The sequence below is a fragment of the Orbicella franksi genome, chromosome 12, assembly GCF_964199315.1.
Source record: "Orbicella franksi chromosome 12, jaOrbFran1.1, whole genome shotgun sequence".
Classification (NCBI taxonomy): domain Eukaryota; kingdom Metazoa; phylum Cnidaria; class Anthozoa; order Scleractinia; family Merulinidae; genus Orbicella; species Orbicella franksi.
The window spans coordinates 17,728,762-17,748,461 of NC_138156.1; the positions used below are offsets into that span (position 1 = coordinate 17,728,762).

At 40.6% G+C, this 19,700-nt stretch overlaps 2 protein-coding genes across 9 annotated transcripts in view; one reads left to right on the forward strand and one right to left on the reverse strand.

Moving 5' to 3' along the window:
* The window catches only part of LOC145462777 (uncharacterized), an 11,587-nt gene extending 2,980 nt beyond the window's left edge, over positions 1–8,607 (reverse strand). The window contains exons 1-3 of one of the 2 annotated variants that reach the window (XM_081446373.1): positions 8,430–8,607; positions 5,912–6,084; positions 4,914–4,976 (exon numbers count right to left, since the gene is read on the reverse strand). In XM_081446373.1, coding sequence (XP_081302499.1) covers positions 4,914–4,932 — 19 coding nt within the window. In that variant the 5' untranslated portion in view covers positions 4,933–4,976; positions 5,912–6,084; positions 8,430–8,607. Of the gene's footprint in view, positions 1–4,913; positions 6,085–8,429 lie in introns of both variants that reach the window. The other variant, XM_081446372.1, reaches the window with a different exon arrangement.
* A 1,159-nt stretch (positions 8,608–9,766) lies between these two features.
* Positions 9,767–18,883, forward strand: LOC145462776 (uncharacterized). 7 transcript variants are annotated; one of them, XM_081446366.1, is made up of 5 exons: positions 9,772–9,927; positions 10,143–10,424; positions 10,514–10,569; positions 13,469–13,792; positions 14,936–18,883. In XM_081446366.1, exons 4-5 carry the CDS (start codon positions 13,478–13,480, stop codon positions 16,703–16,705), a joined length of 2,085 nt encoding a protein of 694 aa, XP_081302492.1. In that variant the 5' UTR covers positions 9,772–9,927; positions 10,143–10,424; positions 10,514–10,569; positions 13,469–13,477; the 3' UTR covers positions 16,706–18,883. The 7 variants fall into 7 exon arrangements, with proteins under 7 accessions (XP_081302491.1, XP_081302492.1, XP_081302493.1 ...); XM_081446367.1 differs by having other exon boundaries at positions 10,143–10,233; XM_081446365.1 differs by having other exon boundaries at positions 9,767–9,874; positions 10,143–10,569.
* Positions 18,884–19,700: the final 817 nt, after the last annotated feature.

Genomic DNA, 19,700 nt, shown 5'->3' on the forward strand with positions numbered 1-19,700 from the left:
AAAAGAAGCTCTAAAACAGAAATCGAAAATTGCAGAAGGAACTACTACCCTTTGTGTCGGGCAATTTCACTCAACCGTCAATACCAAACTTTGGAAAGCATAATCACGTACAAATAGCACTTTTAAATACAAATACTCAGAGCTATATTCAAGGAGCCACCCTTGACCTGTTATAGAAAAGGAAAATCACTGAAATACATGCTTGTAAAAGCAAAACAAAGGCTTTGAGCAACACGGTAGCCACACAGCATGAGTCAGGCGGACTCATTTGTCATTAAATCAACCCCAGACAGTACAATGATCGCCACCGGGCTTATTTCCAGTATTATTTGTATGACTGAGCTTTCAAATAAGCCAAAAGTAGCCTGTACACAACTTAAAAGGCTTTACTGGGTTATTTCCTCTCGATTTATACCTAACTAATTCTGTAATATTTTCAGACCATTACGCGATGTAAATTTCACACTAAACCTCACGCAAGCAACGGAGTTTATCGGTAGATTCTGTCACATATTTCACGGTTATTCAAACAAAAACTTACATATTCCACATGTCAACATTGCCCAGATCCATTCGCGATAAAAACGACGGCGAAAAAGCGTTGATCTCTCTCAAAAATCGTTTTCTTGTACCTCGAAACAACTTTTCGCCATACAGTTCTTTCTAGCGACTAGCAATGTTTGCCCCCTGACGATCCCAGAGTTCTTCGCACAAACACGGGTATCCGATTACTAGTAACTCATTCATTGACAGCATGTTTGTTTTTGCAATCCTTGTGCACGCGCTGAGTTGCATCAGCAAAAGCGCGCGCGAAAACTGTGTTCGGCCACCTTAAGGACGGTGCCTACTTTGTTAGTGCGCACACGTTCTGCGCATCACGCAAGCAATGGTTTAAGCGTCATGCGCGCGCCGGGTTGACATTGACGCAGTCAACTACGCTACCAAGTACTCGACTAAAATGAAAGCAAAATTTTCCTATTGTGAGCAAATCAACTTAATAAACCTGTACTTAAACCAGGAACACCAGAATAGCAGTATATCGCTAACCACTAACTGTTAACGTCTTCCAGCTGAAAACCTATCTGTTATCTGTCGAAAATTATACCGAAATCTAACTGTAAACATGCACCTCTAGATGGCGCAGTGCGCGCGCAAAATAAGTGTGAGATACGCAAATATCTTACTCACTGGGGAGGTAACAGGAAAAAATGTAACGGGCACCGTAAAAGTTTTCAAAAAAGATCAATAACTTTAAAAAACGCGTGGTTACCCCTACATTTTATGTAAAGAAATGGAAGTGGGAAGCCTATTCAACACATGATTAGTAGTTGGTTGTGGTCAAAAAGGTATTTAGACTATATTTTAGCTGAACCAGAGTAAGGCTGTCCGAGACGCTAAAAGCGCTGTTGCAACGAGTTTGTTATTAAAAACATACCAAAAATGGTCTTCATGTTACCATTTGCCATGTAGCTGAAAGATCTTTTTAACTGTGTTTGCTTTTCTGTATGTAAAGGCGAATTCCAAGGAAATCTGTGAAGAAATATCCTTTCCATCAGAATTATCTCGAAAAAATGCGTGGCTACCTCCATTTTTCTTTGTGGATTCCGATAGCCCTCGCAAAGACCTACTTTTTCCGCGTGATCCTAATCTGGCGCAGAAACCTTTGTATTTAGTAGGCACCGTCCTTAAGACCTCTTATTTTCCGAAGTGTCTGTTATGTCACTTAAATTTTAGTCAGATTTCAATGTATGTCATGGAATCTGTCAAATTATTTGATTGTCTGTCCAGTCGTGTAATTATCTGCCTGATTACCGTGACATCCCATTTGATTTTGTTCGCTGCGAAATTTTTTGGTTGAATGGCTCGCATTCCGGAAATTGGACAAACCTCGGATTTTTCGAAAGCTTTACCATGAAATTTCCGCACCATTTGCCTTGTTTTGCCCCGTGTTGGCTAACGAGGACCCTGGTGAAGCTGACTGGGCTAGTCACCTGCCAGTGGATATTGCACGATTACAGAAACGGAAACAGTGCGAATGACGTCTACAACAGCTAGCCTGACTCCAGAATAGGCTTCTTCGGCACATGTGAAAGGAGTTGCATTAATGCTAAGCGAGTCAGCAGCAAAAGCCTTGATTGAATGCAATCCAGTCTCACCAAGAATTCTCATGGCAAGGTTTAACTCAAAGGGCAGAAAGGTCGCCATCATTAACTGTTATGCCCCAACCAACAACACAGCAGATGGCCAGAAAGAAGAGTTCTATAGTAGTCTCCAAGTTGTTCTAGATCACGCACCAAGGCGAGACATCAAAATTCTTCTGGGTGACTTCAATGCCAAGATTTGTCGTGATAACACTGGCAAGGAACGAGCCATGAGGCGGCAAGGGTCAGGCTGCATGAGGGAAAATGGAGAGAGAGCGGTGTACCGACTTAGTCATTGGTGGGAGCATTTTCCCCCACAATGCCATTCACAGGGCCACGTGGATCTGCCCGGATGGACCAACTTCAAACCAAGATATATAGACCATATCACGATTGCCTGGAAGTGGAGGACGAGCTTGATGGATGTGAGAGTAAAGAGAGGGACAGACGCTGCTTTTGATCACCATCTTCTGCTGGGGACCTTTAAAGTGAAACTTGTATGGGCAATCGTGTTTCATCTGCTTAGCCACATTGTAAATACAACATCTTAGACCTGAAGTGCAATGAAGGAGCGAAGTTGTTTAACTACAAAGTTAAGAACAAGTTCTCCGCCGTTGAATTTGTGGATGAAGACCTAAACAGTCATTGGGCAGGACTGAAAAAGACGTAGCAAGAGACAGGCGATGAAGTCTCTTAGGCTAAAGTGTCGGCAATCGGAAAGAATGGCTGTCCAAAGAAACCTAGTGTTTGATATAGTAGAGGAAAAGTCTTAAAGTGGAGATCAATGAGTGCAATGAGCAGGCCAGGAAGAGAGACTTATTATCGAAGCTCTGGCAATTAAACAGTGATGTAAGGAAGAGTGCCAGGAAGGACAAGAAGGAGTTCATAAATGCTCTCGCCACTGAAGCTGAAACGGCAGCAGGGCAGCGCAACATGAAAAGGTTACATGAAACGATCAGAACGATGTCAGGAAAGAGAAGCAAACAGACAAAACCAGTCAAGAACAAGGAAGGTTGGTACCGGAGTAGAAAGAGCGAGATGGGCAGAGCATTTCCGTAAGATCCTAAACAGACCAACTCCTCTGTTATGCCAAACATCAGTGACACAGAAGGCCCCTGATAAATGTCAGCACCCACCCACAATCTAAGGCAGAGATTGTTACAGCCGTGAAACAGCCGAAGAGTGGAAAGGCGCCAGGAACAGATGGCATTCCGCCTGAGGCACTCAAAATCGATCCTACCACCACTGCAGATATGTTACATCCACTTTTTGTTAAAATCCGGCAAGCAGAGAAAATTCCAACAAAGTGGAAGCAAGGTTATTTGGTGAAGCTCCCCAAAAAGGCGGACCTAAGACTTGGCGCGAAATTATGCTTCTCTCGATCCCCAGCAGGGTATTCTGCCGCATTATTCTCGAAAAGACTGTTGGATGCCCTTGACAAACAACTACGATGTAACCAAGCAGGCTTTAGGAAAGACTAATCCTGCACTGACCATATTGCTACCTTAAGCATAATCGTCAAACAGTCCAATGAATGGTAGACAGCATTACGCATGAACTTTATTGATTTCGAAAACGCCTTTGACAGGGATGATAGGAACGTCATCTGGAAGTTTATGCACCACTATGGAATTCCATCAAAGTTAATTAAGTTGATCCAGGACCTTATCGGAGCCGAGGAGGATGTGAAGAGCAGATTAGGCAAAGCCAGAGTGGTCTTAAACAAGCTTACACCAGTCTGGAATGCCTCACCGACTTCTACTAAAACCAAATTGCGCATCTTCACTGCAAATGTTAAAGCTACGCTCCTGTATGGATCAGAGACCTGGAAAGTGACACAAGCTCTATTGAACAAGCGGCAAAGCTTTGCTAACAAATGTCCCAGAAAGATCCTCGAGATACAGTGGCAGGAAAAAAATACTAGCAAAGAACTTTGGAACTTTTACTTGTATCTTTCATTCCCTTGGTCTTATTTTGTTTTGCACGGAAAAGGCAGGGGAATAACTCGGAAACTGCAAGGTTCATTTATTCCCCTGGCACATATCTTTTCCCTAAGTTATTGTAAGTTATTGTATTTTTCTTTGAAAATGTGTATTAAGTGTCTAGAGTAAATACAGCATTGTTGTTGTTGTTGATGTTTGGAGCAGGACAGGACAAAAGCACGTACCAACTGAGATAGCAAGACGGAAATGGTCTTGCCGTAACCCACACGCTGCAAAAACGAGCCACTGACACGACTAAGCGGGCTTTGAAATGGACTCCGCAGGGAAAAAAGAAGGAGGGAAGACCTGCTTAGACCTAGAGAAGGTCGACTGAAGAAGAGATGAAAATGGCTAACATCACCTGGAACACAGCTGAGAGATGGCACCAAACAGAGTCCTCTAGCAGAGCATTGTTGACGCCCTTTGCTCCATCAGGAGCCCAAAGGATTAATTCAGTCAGTGCCCCGTTTTGAACGCTCCAGAACTTTTGGTTCAATGGAGAGCACCCTTTTACTTGAGATATAACTTACTGTGGAGTACCGTAATACGACTAACACAAATTAAATGGAACAGTTCCTTGTAAATCAAACTGAAGAAACTGAGAAAATCTCTCTCAGTTCATTGGTCGCAAATTCATTGACAGAAATACACCACACATATATCGCGGCACTGAAGAAAAATTGAAAACGAAAACCCGGTCACAACTGAAAAAGAAATGTAGAAAAATCAAATATGTGTGATAACATGTCATTAACTATGGAAGGCGCCCTTGCTTTACCACGTTACTCACCGTGAACTGCGACTGACATCTTTCTTTCAGCTTAAGATCAACAGCAGTTGCTTCTTGTTGATTCTAAGAGTAATCAGTGAGCTGTTAGTTTTTTAAGTCTCCTGAGATAGATGTTAAGCAGCTAGTTAGCTCCTCAGATTTGCCACTCGGGGATGTGACTCTGGTAAAGTGTAAATAAAGCCATGTCTCTTTTCGTTTTCCTTTTGTTAGCTGCCTTCTTTGTATTTAATTAATGCAACAAATTTTAGAAAATTTAATCTTACATGACAATTGAAACATAAGGGATGAATCATTTGAGAGGGAAACGGCTGAACATTTTTCCAACTCAGCTCAGTTGTGTGGTTTTTTTTTTTTTTTTTTTTTTTTGGTATGTTGCAAATGGAGAAATGGGTACGTCAGAAAAAGGTGCGTCGGTCGCAAAAAAAAAAATGGAAATACTCTTCTGGAAGATATATGAACACTGCCAACCTCGTTAGAACGACTAAATGTCTGACCCACTTACGAAAGCTAGATATATAGTGAAGATAAGGTTAAAGGGGGTTGCACCAATTCCAAGAATAGCTACGCCTTTCGCCATATGATAGGCATATATGGCAGTTTGATAGACAGGACTTTTAAGAGGGTGTTTTCCTATGTCTCGGAATAATTCCTCCTCTCACCGTATGAGCACGACTTGGTAATGTTAAGGACAAGTAAACAGGTAGTCACGTCAATAATTCCAAAACAATTGAAAAACGATCTCAAGGGCAAAACGCCAAAAGAACCCTGTCATAAAACGAAAATGAAAATCCCAGGCTTCCAGGTTTTCTTTCTCATCTCGAAATTCCAAGCCATTTTTATCCTTCGAAGAACAACTGGAAAAGATAGTGCTGTCTTCGCTAACAACCGAATATTTCCTATTAGTTTCTGCGATGCTTAGGGTTGGAGATTCAAGGCCATTAAATCAAAATTATTCGTTCGTGCAAATCATTGGAGAGAAACTATTGTAAGCTACCTACCTCGTGTTAAATCCAAATTTGTCCAGTGCGCTTCTTTATCACTCTAAAGTTGCTGTAGAAATCGACTGAGAATTGCCAGACAACGTTGGTGCACTCGACAATGCTGGCCTTGAAGACAACAGTTCACAGATCCGATCTCAATGGAGCACTGATACAGCATCCAGTTATGACAGCTTTATAAAGTAGAAAACAGGAAGTTTAGAGGGGGATCCCGCTTATTCCAAGAACAATGACTCCTCTACATACGCGTATATCGGGTAGACGTGGATTTCAAGGGCAGTTGAAACTGAAACTCAAGGGTAAAGCCCCTGGACTGACGACTCTCTCAGTCAACGAAACTGAAATTGCCAGGGTCGGGGTATTTTCCCTTTTCTCGAAATACAATACGATTTTGCTCTTTTGAAGAACAGCAGACTCTGCTGTCCCAGAAACCGCATATCTTTCATTAGTTGCCATTATTATTTTTCCCAAACAACTTACTGATATTGACTGAGAGACATTGAATCACAATGCTATATACCTGACTCGTGTCAAAATCAAATTTGTCAAATACGCTTCTTTGCTACACTTAAGGCGTCACTTAAACTACGTGAGAAATGGTATTGTCTAGCAAGGCTGAGTCATTCATCAAAATGCCGTCTTTGAGAAAAATCTCACTGCCTGGAGCGTAAAATACCACCCAGTTAATAAGAGAGCAAACTGAGTAAACAAGAATTTAGATAATTCCTAGAATATTGCCGCTTCTAATATTCACTCACCCTCAGTGAAAGGGAAAACTTTTCCAGGAATAAAGCTAGATATGTTTTCGATATGTTTTCGATATGTTGCATATGTTTGTTTTTCGTGGCTCCCGCGCAGGATATTTTTTCCTTGGTTGTTCTTCTGGAGGAATTTGTTTAGGGTAATTGCTGAAACCCCTCACAGCCGCATCAAAATTATTTACATAATATCATTATGTCGAATTATTCTCACATTTTGATTGCTTCTTACGTTTGGAAAAAAAAACAAAAAAACAAATAGATTTCATGCTGCTGTTCGTCTGCTCAGTGATTGATCACAGAAGGATCGCATTTCGGAAAATCAACAATCCTCCGGTTTTTCGGAACTTTCTTAGAAAGTTCCTTGCAATTTGTACGGGTTTCGAGAGTTATGCAATATTTGGTCGAATGGGAAAAGTACCCAGTATTTCAGAACATTTGCATGCAGTGATTACACCGAGATAAGAGTTCAGTGAAAATACAACATGCAGCGGAGTTATTTTGACGAACTTGGAGGAAGTTTGATTAAACAGCGTGTCGAGTTTTTGAGATATGTTGCCAATCGAAACTAAAACTAAGGAGAAAAACTGAGAAATACAATCGTGATATCCAAATATCACTCAGGTTTATGATTTCCTCTGTTTAAACATTGGGTTTGAGAAAGCTTCATAAGATAGTAAACAGGACGTTTAGGAAAGAGTTTTGCTTTACACTGTTACTCCTGGCACGACAGGCTATCATATTCCCAGAAAGACAGTTGTGTGTGCCAGGGACTCCAGCCCTCTCTCAGTCGTCGAGGATAAAGTTCCATGGGGGAGAGTTCATTTTCCTTTTCTCAGAACTGAATTCAATAGTTTATATTGTCTGTCTTTTGACGAGCAACTTTGACGGAATGTCAGTGCTGTCTCAGCCACCGAATATGTTCGGTCGTAATTAAAAGACCCCTTTTAAAAAAGTGATAGAAACCTCCGTCATTAAGTTTTGCAATTAAAGTGAAACGTTGTTACTCTAGAGATCCGACACATTGAAATCAATACCTCATTTAATGCGAGGACTGTTCAGTTAGAAAAACTACAAAAAGAAATCTTTTGACCTACACGACAGCCTTCTTGAGCTGCCACTTTTATTTCACGCAACCCAAAAGCAGGAAAATTCAAGAATACTCTATTGAAACTAGAAGTCTAAAATTTTAATCTAGAAAGATAAGTAATATTTTATTCTGGAATATGACAACGTCACATGAAAACCGGCAATGTACCCTTACGCGAGCAATCCATTTTCATTTCGAAAAGAAACCGCGTAGAATGTCCGGCAAAGTCCACCTTGAACTTCCTTCCCCAAATGCATTGAAACTCCGGCCCAATGTCCTGACTTACGGAAAGCAGCTCCAACAGAACTTTAATGAAGTAACGTGACTGGAGCCCTGTAAACCCATGCTTCTGGGATTTTAAAGCAAACCCTCGACAGTATTCGTATGTCAGGTCTGTAAAGCTGTCACTTTCAGGATAGGCGTATGAGCAAGGGATCTCTCCGACAAAAAATCTCAAAATTCAGGCTACTGCCTCTTTAGTCGCCGAAAATGAAGCGGCCATGATGTTAAACGCATTTACGGTATGCCCCTGCTCAATCATCTTGAATAAAGAATACGGTCCTTTCAATCAGTCACACTAACCATTGTATCCGCTATAAATCAAGGTGACCTTCAAAGGCCTTGAATCGGCAATACACGTTCGTGCATGGATAAAAAATGAACTACCCACCTATCTTGTGTTGCAATCAAGCTTGTTGAATGTTCTTTGTCAAAACCCTTCAAGAGAGAAATGGAGATGTCAGAAAACACAAAAATATGAATGCTGTCCCTAAGGAATTCAGTGAAATGAGCAGTACCAACCTAAATGGAACGACCAATATCACTCAGTTAAGATTGCTAGAGTAAGGACGTTTTCATCGGATTTCACTCATTCCAAGAATAGTTTGTCTTTCGCCATAGGCATCCGTGGCAGTTTGATAAACAGGAAGTTGGAGAGGGGGTTTCCCTGTTTCAGAATAATTCCTCCTCTTACCGTATGCATACGACCCGGGGATGTCAAGGGCAAAAACCCCGGTCTATTTCTCAACTTGAACTAGTGTGAAAAAGACCTTGCTGTACGGATTTATTACATGTAACCGAATATCTTTCGTTGTTTTTGTGATTTTAAGATTTATATTTCCATGCGACCTACGTACAGCTCAAAGCAAATTGAGTCAACAATACTTTGTTCTTCCGTGCATAAGAGATAGAACTGATATAAGCGGCCTACCTACTTCGTGTTGAAATTAAAACCAAAGTGATATCTTGTTTGCAATGACCACGCTGTTTTCTAATACCTTGCGGGAGAAATGAATGGCTAGAAGACTGGGTAATTCCCTACAAATCGACCTCACATGCGAACGACCATAGATCCTAGAGTGCCTGCTTAAGTAAGAAACTGAAAGTTTAGAGGGGGTTAGCTTTATGCCTGGAACAGTTGCCCCTTTCACCAAGGGTGAATGAATATTGAAAGCAGCAATATTCTAGGAATTATCGAAGTTCCTGTTTACTTTGCAGCCTTGGTGTTTTACGCTCCAGGCATTGAGAATTTCGGAAAGACGGCATTTTGATGAATGACTCAGCCTTGTTTGGCAATACCATTTCTCCCGTAAAATATAAAAAGCAAAAAAGCTTATTTGACAAATTTGGTTTTGGCGCCAGTTGGGTGTATAGCATTGTGATTCAATGTCACTCAGTCAATATCAGTACGTTGTTTGGGAAAAATAATAATGGAAACTCATGAAAGGTATGCGGTTTCTGAGACAGCAGAGTCTGTTGTTCTTCAAAAGAGAAAAATTGTATTGAAATTCAAGAAAAGGGAAAATACCCCGACCCTGGCAATTTCAGTTTCATTGACTGACAGAGTCGTCAGTCCAGGGGCTTTACCCGGGCTTGAATTTCAGTTTCAATTGCCCTTGAAATCCACGTCTACCCTACATACGCGTATGTATTGTTCTTGGATTAAGCGGGATCCCCCTCTTAACTTCCTGTTTTCTGCTTTATAAAGCTGTCGCAACTGGACGCTGTATCAGTGCTCCACTGAGATCGCTTCTGTGAACCGTTGTCTTCAACTGAAAACCAGAATTCTTGAGCGGTGCACCAACTTTGTCTGGCAACTCCCAGTCCATTTCTCCGGTAAGTTTAGTGTGATAAAAAAGCGCATTGGACAAATTTGGATTTAACACGAGGTAGGTAGCTTACAATTATAGCACACCGTTTGTTTCAAAATTATTTTCTATCTGTCGATTGTCGTTTGGTTTAATCGCATAATCCCTACATTACAGTTGTTCTTGGAAGGATAAGAATGGCATTAAATTTCGAAGTGGATCTAAGCCTGGGATTTTCATTTTCGATTTATGACAGGTTTTGTTTTTTTGTTTTTTTTTTTTGCGTTTTGCCTTAGAGATCGCTGTTCGTTTCTACGAATTATTGAATCACCTCAGTATTGACCACCAGTTTACTAGCCCTGAACATTATCAAGTCGTACTCATAAGGTGAGAGGAGTAATTATTCTGAGAAACAGGGAAAAGCCCTCTTGAACTTTCTGTTCAACAACCTGCCACGCATGCCTATCAAATGGCGAAAGACGTAGCTGTTCTTGAAATTGGTGCAACCCCCTTTAACCTTCTCTTCACTATATATCCAGCTGTCGAAAGTGGGTCAGACGTTTGGTCGTTCCATCGAGGTCAGTTGTGTTTATGTCTCCTCCAGGGCAGTATTTCTTATGTTTTGCGAACGACGCACTGTTTTCTGATGTACCCATTTCTCCTCAAGGTGCAGCAAAGAAGAACAGTCAATACAACAAACTTGGTTTGAACACGAGATAGGTGGTGGGTAGCTTCTATTCTTTCTGACATATAAGATAAGCGCGAACGAGTTGACACTCATTCAATGTCTATAAATGTCACCAAAGTGTATAGGACAAAATTGTGAAAGGAAATCAAAGGAGGTTTAATATTCGGTTTAGCTCGGTTTGTATACGGTGAATCGTTGATTAAAAGACTTCTTTCAAGATAAAGAAGATTAGACCGCAGCCAAAATTCCAAGAAAGCGTTACAGTATTTGTTAAATATTTCATGAAACAAGGCGAGTTTTTGTCAATGGACGGTAGTTGAAAGATTCAAGTATACGTTGCTCTTTTTTTTGTTTGTTTGTTTGTTTGTTTCTATGAATTCGCGGCTAAAATTTTCTCTTGTTTTACTTGGGTAAAAACATGAAATGAATTCACGAAAATCAAAGTGATATTATTCAACTGATCTCCAATCAAAGATTTCCTAGAAGAATAGGAACACTCATTTGCATGCGCGATTCGTATAAACAAATATCTCTTTTTACAAATCTGTCGCCACATCCAGATGAAAGGTTATTTAATCGTTTCCTCGAAAGATGCAGACGTAAAGAAACAAATAAGGTTTGCTTTTTGTTTTCGTCGTGGGCAAAACTAAACTGCGTGAAGTTTATTTTGAATTAACATCCGGCGTGACGTGTGGAATTACCATTTTTCACGCATTCTAGGTTAAACCACATTTTATGATTTTAAAACCTTTTCTAGAAGCTAACAGTAGTATTATACCTTACAATGTAGTCAGAATTTCTTGTTCTTTTTCACATTTTATTCAAATGAAACTTTGTACTTTTCGAATTTTGCTTCACCTGACCTTCTGCACTTTTTTTGATATTAAAGAATACAGTCGAACCTCCGGTTGCCACCACCTCTCGTAAGCGACCACCTCTCCTCGGCGACCAGTTTTTCCGTCAAAATACCAAAAGTTTCCAAATCAAATCACTATATTTGAAACCTCTTATAAGCGACCATCTCGTAAGCGACCGCGACCGCGACCGCGTTTAGAGCTAAAAGTGTGAAATTTTTCTTTTGTTTTCAACCTCCCGTAAGCGTGCAATTGACACTGAGATACTGATAATAGAGGAGGAGTTGGATAATAAAAGGTGTTGTAACATCGCATTCCTGGGTAGTACAAGAGACGGAGATTTCTCAATGGGAAGTACCAGATTTTTTCTCAAAATTGACTTTTCACACGAATAAAACATTGAAAACAAGGGGTAAGTCTCTGCAGTTACCATATGCTAATGTGGCAGAATTGTGACCCAATATGGTCTAAGCTCTCGGAAGCGACCACCCCCGTAAGCGACCACGTAAGCTTGACATTTTGGGTGGCCGCTTACGGGAGGGTCGACTGTATTGTTTTTTTCCGGCCGAGGCTGAATGTTCTTATTTTTCTTCCGGTTTTTGGCTGAAAATATTCTTGTGAATATTCTTAGGTTACAACGTATGACATTTCTGTTTTAGAATGTATTTGGTGTCTGGATGGTGTTAAAGTAATTTTCGAGCCAGCCTAATAGGGCGTACGTACATAACTTCTTGCAGAAATGTTATTAACATCGAGCATACGGCTAGAGTTGTTTTTGCTGCTTTGCCGTTTAGAGAAAGGAAAAATTTTATACGGCTTAATTAAAAACATAATTATAATGTAATTACAAATTTTCACAGACAAATTATATTCTTTTCAAAATCTCAGCCTTGGGTTTATTCCTTAAAATTTAAAATATTCTTAAAATTTCCTAATTTTCAGCCCCGATATTCTTATAAAGATACATTCTTATATACAAAAAAAGAGTGTATAGAGGTCTCTGTAACGTCCTTTGCCAGATATTCATTTAAGATTGAACCTTGTGCCACTGTTCAGTTCCCTAGGAGGTGGGGGGGGGGTACTCCCTTACATGGGTTGTATAGGTATGGTTTTTCAGCCGTTTTGGTCATAAATAGGGTATCGATTTTGGTCATTTTGGTCTCAAAAGGGTATGTTTTTTTCACTCTAGTCTTGAATTGGGTATGTTTTTTAGAAGGAGCTACTTTTTCATCATTATCGACAAGACCGTCAACAAAAGCCCATAAATTCTGTTTAGGGCAACTGTGCCAGTCGCAACGGTCATTAAAGGGGTGCTGAATTTTTGTTCAGGTCATAAATAGGGTAGGGGAAAATCACAGATTTTGGTCATAAATAGGGTAAGTCTTTTGGGAAGTGGGTCGCACACGCCCACCCAATTTTTCTGAGAGTACCCCCCGCCGTGATTCAGTTGCTCTTTCATAATTTGTTAAGAGCCAGAAACCTCGATAGGAATAATTTAAGCACCTTTTGTGTCCTCACGTGGATATATTATTTTACTATCTACTCATAGAACTTGTACTTTCTAAGAAATCGTATATACAATTTTCAATAAAAGTGCACTAGAAAAGAAAGCACTTGAGAGGTGATGAGACAAGTCACGATGAAAACGAGCCGCTCTCCGCGCTTTAAGCAAACTATTGAATTTTAAAGGATAACGCGCGTAAAATAAACGAGAGCGGCAAAAGTATGGAACCTTTGTGTCTGCGAAAAAGTTGAACTGCCAGAACAACGTTCCTTTTTCCCCGGACGCAAGCTACCCATATATGTAAATTTGCTTTAAGGTCCTTTAAGCCATTAAAAGCACGCCCGTTAACAAGCGATAAATAATTTGACATAACAATGGAAATCCGGCTTTACATTCATTTACACTCCATAATGTCTTGCTGTATGGCAGTCAAGGTAGTCACCTTCACGTTCAATCGCTCGCATATGGTAATTGCTAAACTTGTTCAGAAAGAATTTCCGTAATCACAGATGGCCCAAGCTAGCGAGATGAAACATGAATGGGACTCTACTAAACAGGTCTATTCTTTGTTTTCAGAGAGCAATCATGTCTGAGCCGAACGCCAACGTGGTAGCAAATCTGAACAAAGCATTGATAAACTCCAACTCAGGGAGCGACAAGAATGAGATGGCTGTCCTAATGATGTCTCCCAGTGTCAACTGGGCGGAGTTCCTGACTCCAGCACCCATGACCATCGCACTTCTGGGACAACTCATGATCATTGCCGGCGAAAAGGACTTCTCGCTGGAAAATCAAAGGCCTGAAAAAGGTTTCCAACATATTGAGCATCCAGAGTCATTTCGAGCATGCTTGGTGCAAGTAAGCAACACTGGGTGGAGAGCTTTCAATGAAGCCCACAAGGTGAGAACAATGAATTATACCCGAAGGGGAGAGGGGGTACTCTGTAAATCTTTGGGTGGGGGTGTGCAACAAGGACACTGAAAATCTTACGCTCTTCTAGACCATGGTCAGCTTGATTTTGTAACCCTATTCTAGACTAGGCACAGAAAACCCAACCCTATCACAGACTAGCTATTTTCCATGCAGAAACCTCATCACTATCGTAGTCCATCATACGCTTAGATGACTTATTGAAAACAAATGAATATTGAAAACAAATTAGGTCTGCTCAAGCCCCGTACCGATTTTTTTAAAACTTAGTTTCTGCTACAGTGGGGCACATTTGGGGAATAACCTTCGTCTAACGTCAGGGTCACCAGATCTTTTCTGACCCTTAAAAACGAGATTAATTACCTAATGCCCTCCTCCTACTTCCACACCGCAAACATGTAAGTCCGTTTTTTATTAAATTCATTAAATTTGTTAAAAAATTGTTTCCTTTTCTTTTTCTCATGTTCTTGTCAGCTCATTTTTTCCCTACTCCTATATTAGTTCTCCCTATTATAGACCCAAACAAAACCCCCTACGAACTTGTTTTAGCCTAGGGCATTATTCAGCAGTATTTTATGGTAGTTGCCTTTCCAAAAACAGCAGTATGCTGGCACAAACGATACGCCAGGAAGTGAAAGCGGCCTCAGTATGATATTTTGATGGGAAGAAACATTTTCTTTTGTCCAGCGAACAAGCTTTTTTTACCTAAGTGGTCTTCCTCGTGGGCTATTTTACTTTTAAAATAGTGGTAGCAATTATATCATGATGGATTTTTATGTGTATTGTATTCCAAAGATATTTCTACAGGGGCGCATGGAATAGTTTTTCGACATTTCTATATTCACATACCTCTGGAAAGAAAAAACAATAAACGCTTGGTGGCGTTTCATTTACATCTTGAAAGGTTAATTGATTCATACTTTAGACAAACAATAATGAATAATTAAATACTAAATAAGTAATTCAATGATAAATGAATGGACATTTAGAGCTTCGATGTAAAAAACGATGTTTTGCCCCTTCATCTATATCTTTGTGGATTGAAACTTGAGCAAACAACAAAGACATGCCACAAGGCATTGTAGTTAAATTCAATTCTGTTTACTTTCCAAGAACATGGACGCAATCAGGCTCTACTCTGCTCAAGTTCCTAATCAAGTGAAGAAAATTGTCCGTACCCTCGTCCAGGGAAGCGATGAGGACGTCAGAGATTTTCTCCCAATAGAACTCGGAAAGATTGAGAGGAATTCTGGAGAATGCCTGCGCTTGGCACAATCAGTTGAGGCGAAGTTTGAACACGTAATGGATCTGACGGGTGAGCTACTTGAAGTTTCTTCGGCTGCTAGGGGATATTATCAGAAAACCCGAGAAGAAATAGCAACGAAGAGAAAGATTGCCCTGGATAAAGAAAAAGACGCCCGCAAGAAAGTAAAATTGGCAAAAGAACAACAAGAAAAGCTAGAGAAAGGAGTACGAGAGGCGAAACGAAGCTTTGAGAAGGCTGTAGACTCTATGCCAAGCGGATGGGATCTTCTTGGTATGGAGGTTGTTGAAACAATCGTACATGGTATTTTTGACGGTCCCGGAAATTCTGCACCAAGAGCAGATCGGGGAAGGGAAACTGGTGCTGAGCAGTCGCCGACAGAAGATCAATCTGTGCCAGTTGGAGCTGCAGAGCAGTTGAAGCTTTACACTACTCAGTTGTCGGAAGATCTTACTTCTGCTTCAGAGAAAGTTAAAGGCGATACTGGCTCTAAGAAAGAAGAACCCTTGGATAAAAAGCTTCAAACGATGAAGATAGTTATGGAGACCTTACAGAAGGACCTAGCTGGGAAGGATGCAGATTCTAGTCACCCAGAAGTTCAAGAGCTATTGAAGCAAGGTTTTGAGATCAGCCGGGAAGGAGAAAAAATAGCGTCGCAACTGAGCTTCACACCCGATAAACTCATCGGAATTGCTAAGCAAGCAGCTAATCTGAAAGATAAGGTCATGAAGTTTTGCACTAAAAGACGCGCAAAGACAGACGCGAATCCGTACACTACGAAACCTCCACGGCAAGCAAAATCCATGGCCAGCTCTGCAAATTCTGCCCGCCCAAGTGCAGCCAAGTCAGCAGTGGAAGGTGCACAGGTTAAAATGGCCGAAACAAGGAGTCTTTTGGAAAGGCAAGAGGACCGCTACGATCAAACATGTCAGCAGCTAAAGGAAAGCAATGAAGAATTAAGTAAAGTGTTAGAAAGCCTTGCCGAATTGAGCCCAGAGAAGCTTGCCGACTTCGACCAAATAAGAAATACCCTGAGGGATGGTATCAAGGCCCTGGCCTCGGTGCGGGAACAGTGGCAGAAACTGGTAGAGTTCTTCCAATACGTCACCAATATTATCAAGGTGTGTCAAAACGAAAGCCTATCAAGCTTTGTTGAATACGCCAAAGTGGGCCAAAAGCGAGCCCTGGAAAACGGCTATGCTAGTGTGGATTTCATGCGTGACCTCATCTATGAGCAAGTGAGTCAAGCAAACACCACGTCTTATGTGGTGTGGTCCATATCAGACACCTACGTGGAAATATCCCGAAATCACCTGATGAGCCGTCTGGCCAGTCTTGGCCAACTGATCGCCTTGGATCCAGAGAAGGACGGACGTACAATTAAGCTGAAGAAGAGAGAGCTCATGGAAGGCAGCCAAGACGCTCAAAGAGCTATAGAAGCAAAGGTGTTCGAAGCCAAGAACCACTTCCACGAGAAAGTGACGAAGAGAATCAAGCAGATTGAAACGGAGTTGCTGAAAGTGCTTCCCCCTGCAGATCCAGTAAGAATAAAAGAAATTGAAGAAAACGTGAAAGCTGGCATCAAAGAAGCAGATGATTTTGATGCAGACAAATTCTAAGAGCACAAACTGAGGTAAAGCACTTTTCAAAAAAGTTCCTGTTTTTTTTTCCTGTTTTCCGGCCCGAGGCTGAACGACTTTAACTTTTACTTGAATTCTAGTGAGCCTTAAAATGTTTTGAAAACGTTCATTTATGTAATTGTCAAACAAATTGACATGTAGGGTATTAATGACTTCGAAACGCAACCGGATTGTACATGGACATGACCGTGTCGATTCCAGTTTAGATATGAACAGTCCACACTGCGCCAGAGGAATTTGAAAACGGAGGTTTCACTCTGAAAACGCATCCGGCAAATGTTTTCCGTCCACATTGCGCCGGAGGAATTTGAAAATGGAGGTTTCAATCTGAAAACGCATCAAATGGATGGATTTTGGATTTGTGTTTGAGGAGAACTCGGTCAGGGAAATCCCACAACCATCGTGACCCCATCGTTTTCGAAAAGCTCCGTTTTCAAAATGTTTTGCGTCGACACTAAAACGCAAAGCCGCGTTTTCAAATTCCTCGGGTTTGAATAGCGTTTTCGTAAAGCTCTGTTTTCATGACGGATTAGTGTACACGGTAGACCTAGCCGTAGAATCAAAGCTGCGTTTTCAAATTTCCCCGTCGTAGTGTGAGCGGGGCGTTATACTGTACATCAGGTGTTCAGCTTATGATTGAAGGAGCTCAGTCACGGTTTGCGCATATTGAAAAGTTTAGCCTCAATTTTTCAAATTCGTCGTATGTAATCCGTGTTAATCTTCTCCATCCTTAGCCATCCTTGTTCCTTAATGGTTTATCATTGTCTCTTTGGTGTTTTTGTATCTTATTAAACTGTTATTTTCAGGTTTCCTACCATTTAAAGGTAATTTTGTATGTGGCCAAAATAACTGAAAACACCGTGACTGAGCTCCTTTAAGCCTGAAAGCAAAGTAAATCACAAATAATACTTGTTTTTGCCCAACTTGACTTAGCTGTGTCCAAACAGCGATATTGGTCACTAAAGAAAGCGATTTTTGCAGGGTTAGTAATTTTGTAGAGTTGGTTATTTAGTTGCTGTGGTAATTGTAGGCTACTGTGCGCTTCTTTCGCTTTTCTTTGAATGTCTAATTGAAAGTTAGGTCAGTAGTAAGTCTCATATTAAATAGTTAACACTTAATGACTGGTCCGAGTGGAACAGCAAATTTTGTTTCCTGAGAATCTCAATGTTTCCCGAGACGAGATCGAGGGAAACATTGAGATTCCAGCGACAACGCGCTGAGATTCCAGCGACAACATCAGGCCACCTTCAACTGCACGTTCTGATCACGTGCAACAGCGGTCAACATTTCGCCGGTAACAGTGAACTGTTTTTCGTTTGACATAGTTTTTTCGCAATATTGCGAAATATCATAGTTTTCGCAATATTGCCCGCTCATGGCATTTGGCGGTAAAGAGTTTCATTGTTAGATGTCATGTGACCATGAACTAGCCAATGAATGGGCAAACTTAAAACTACTGACCTAAACCCTTGAAAGGAATTAGTCTCACTGTATATCACTGTTAAAACATCTTGACAGCGATACTAAGGTCTGTTCGTAATAAGTACATTTGAAATTCCTTGAATGAACGTTAAAATCTTCGAGATATTAAGCACAGCACTGGAGTTGGTGTTAATAGAATGATAAGTTAAGTGTTGGAAAGAACAATAGAAATCTTAGAGAAACTAAGTACTTCTCGGTTGTTTCGTTCTCGTAGATTTTAATTCCTTCAGTGAACATTTATAGGTTTTTAGAGAGATTACATACCACACTTGGATTGGTTTAGATAATTATGTTAACTGTTGACCAGTAGAAGATTACAAATCTCAGGCAAACTAAGTACTATACTTAAACTATACTAAACTTGATTTGGTTTAGATAAGTTAATTGTTGGAATGAACATTACAAATGTTGGGGAAATGAAGTACTACACTAAGGTTTGTTTGGAGACGTTAGAATTAAAATTGTTCCAATGAACATTTAAAATTTTGAAAAGATAAGTTAAGCACCACCAAACTTGATTTGGTTTAGATATGTATGTTGAATGAACATTACAAATGTAAGACTAGTTACTTCACTTAAGTTTGTTTGCCTACATTAGAATTAAACTTGCTTCAATGAACATGTGGCTGATTTATTCATTGAGCACTTTGTTATCCCCTTCGCCATTTCAGTTCAGCCACTCAAAGTTGTAGTTGTCCTAATTTTGAGAGAAAACAGAGGGAGGTTGGTCAATTTATAAAAGCTATCGCAGTGCAGTTTAAAAATACTTTTCTACAAACTCTCCTTCCTTACGAGTGTTTTTTGAACCTATATAGACTGCACTGTGAGAAATTTACTAGTCATTGCATTGCATAGACACGCAATGGTTGAAACACAAGTATGTGTTTCGAACGTTCGGAAATAAATTGAGCTTAAGCAATGACGAGGGCGACCCCGAGGACAACGCTTAGTACAAATTGTATTTATATTCTACCTTCGAAGTTCGCAATTGTCTAGATCTTTCCAGTGCGCCGACTGGCCTCAGGACTTGCTCAAGCTACGTATGTAATGCCAGTGCATAATCGCAAAATTAGCTGCCGTCGTTCGCGACGGCGAAAACACGCAGAATTCAGTCATTTTACGTAGTTGTTCTGTAGAGGACGGCTAAGAAATGTATAAGAATTTATAACGCACGTGCACAGTCATTGTTCTACCTCATTAAACCTTTTATTTAATGGCGTTCTCGTTGCCATTGCAGTCGTGGTTTGCTTAAGCTCTCTATAGAGAGCAAGTTAGACTAAGAAGAGAGTTCATCGTCAATGGAAAATTTAATCCATTGAAGTACAGTAAAACCTTCCAAGGCGCTCGCTTTCTTCTCGGGTATTTTCTGAACAGTGAGTTATTGGAATTACAGAGATCGATCCTTATCTTTCTGCAGTTTTTCTTGAACAGAAGGCTTTGCTGCTTTTCGCAAAACTCGATATCCACTGTGCTACGCACATGCTATGCATCT

Coding starts and splice junctions, on each gene's coding strand:
- LOC145462776 (XM_081446365.1), top strand. CDS start 13,478: ATGTCTGAGCCGAACGCCAACGTGGTAGCAAATCTGAACAAAGCATTG. Junction 13,793..14,935: donor CTTTCAATGAAGCCCACAAG/GTGAGAACAATG, acceptor TTACTTTCCAAG/AACATGGACGCAATCAGGCT.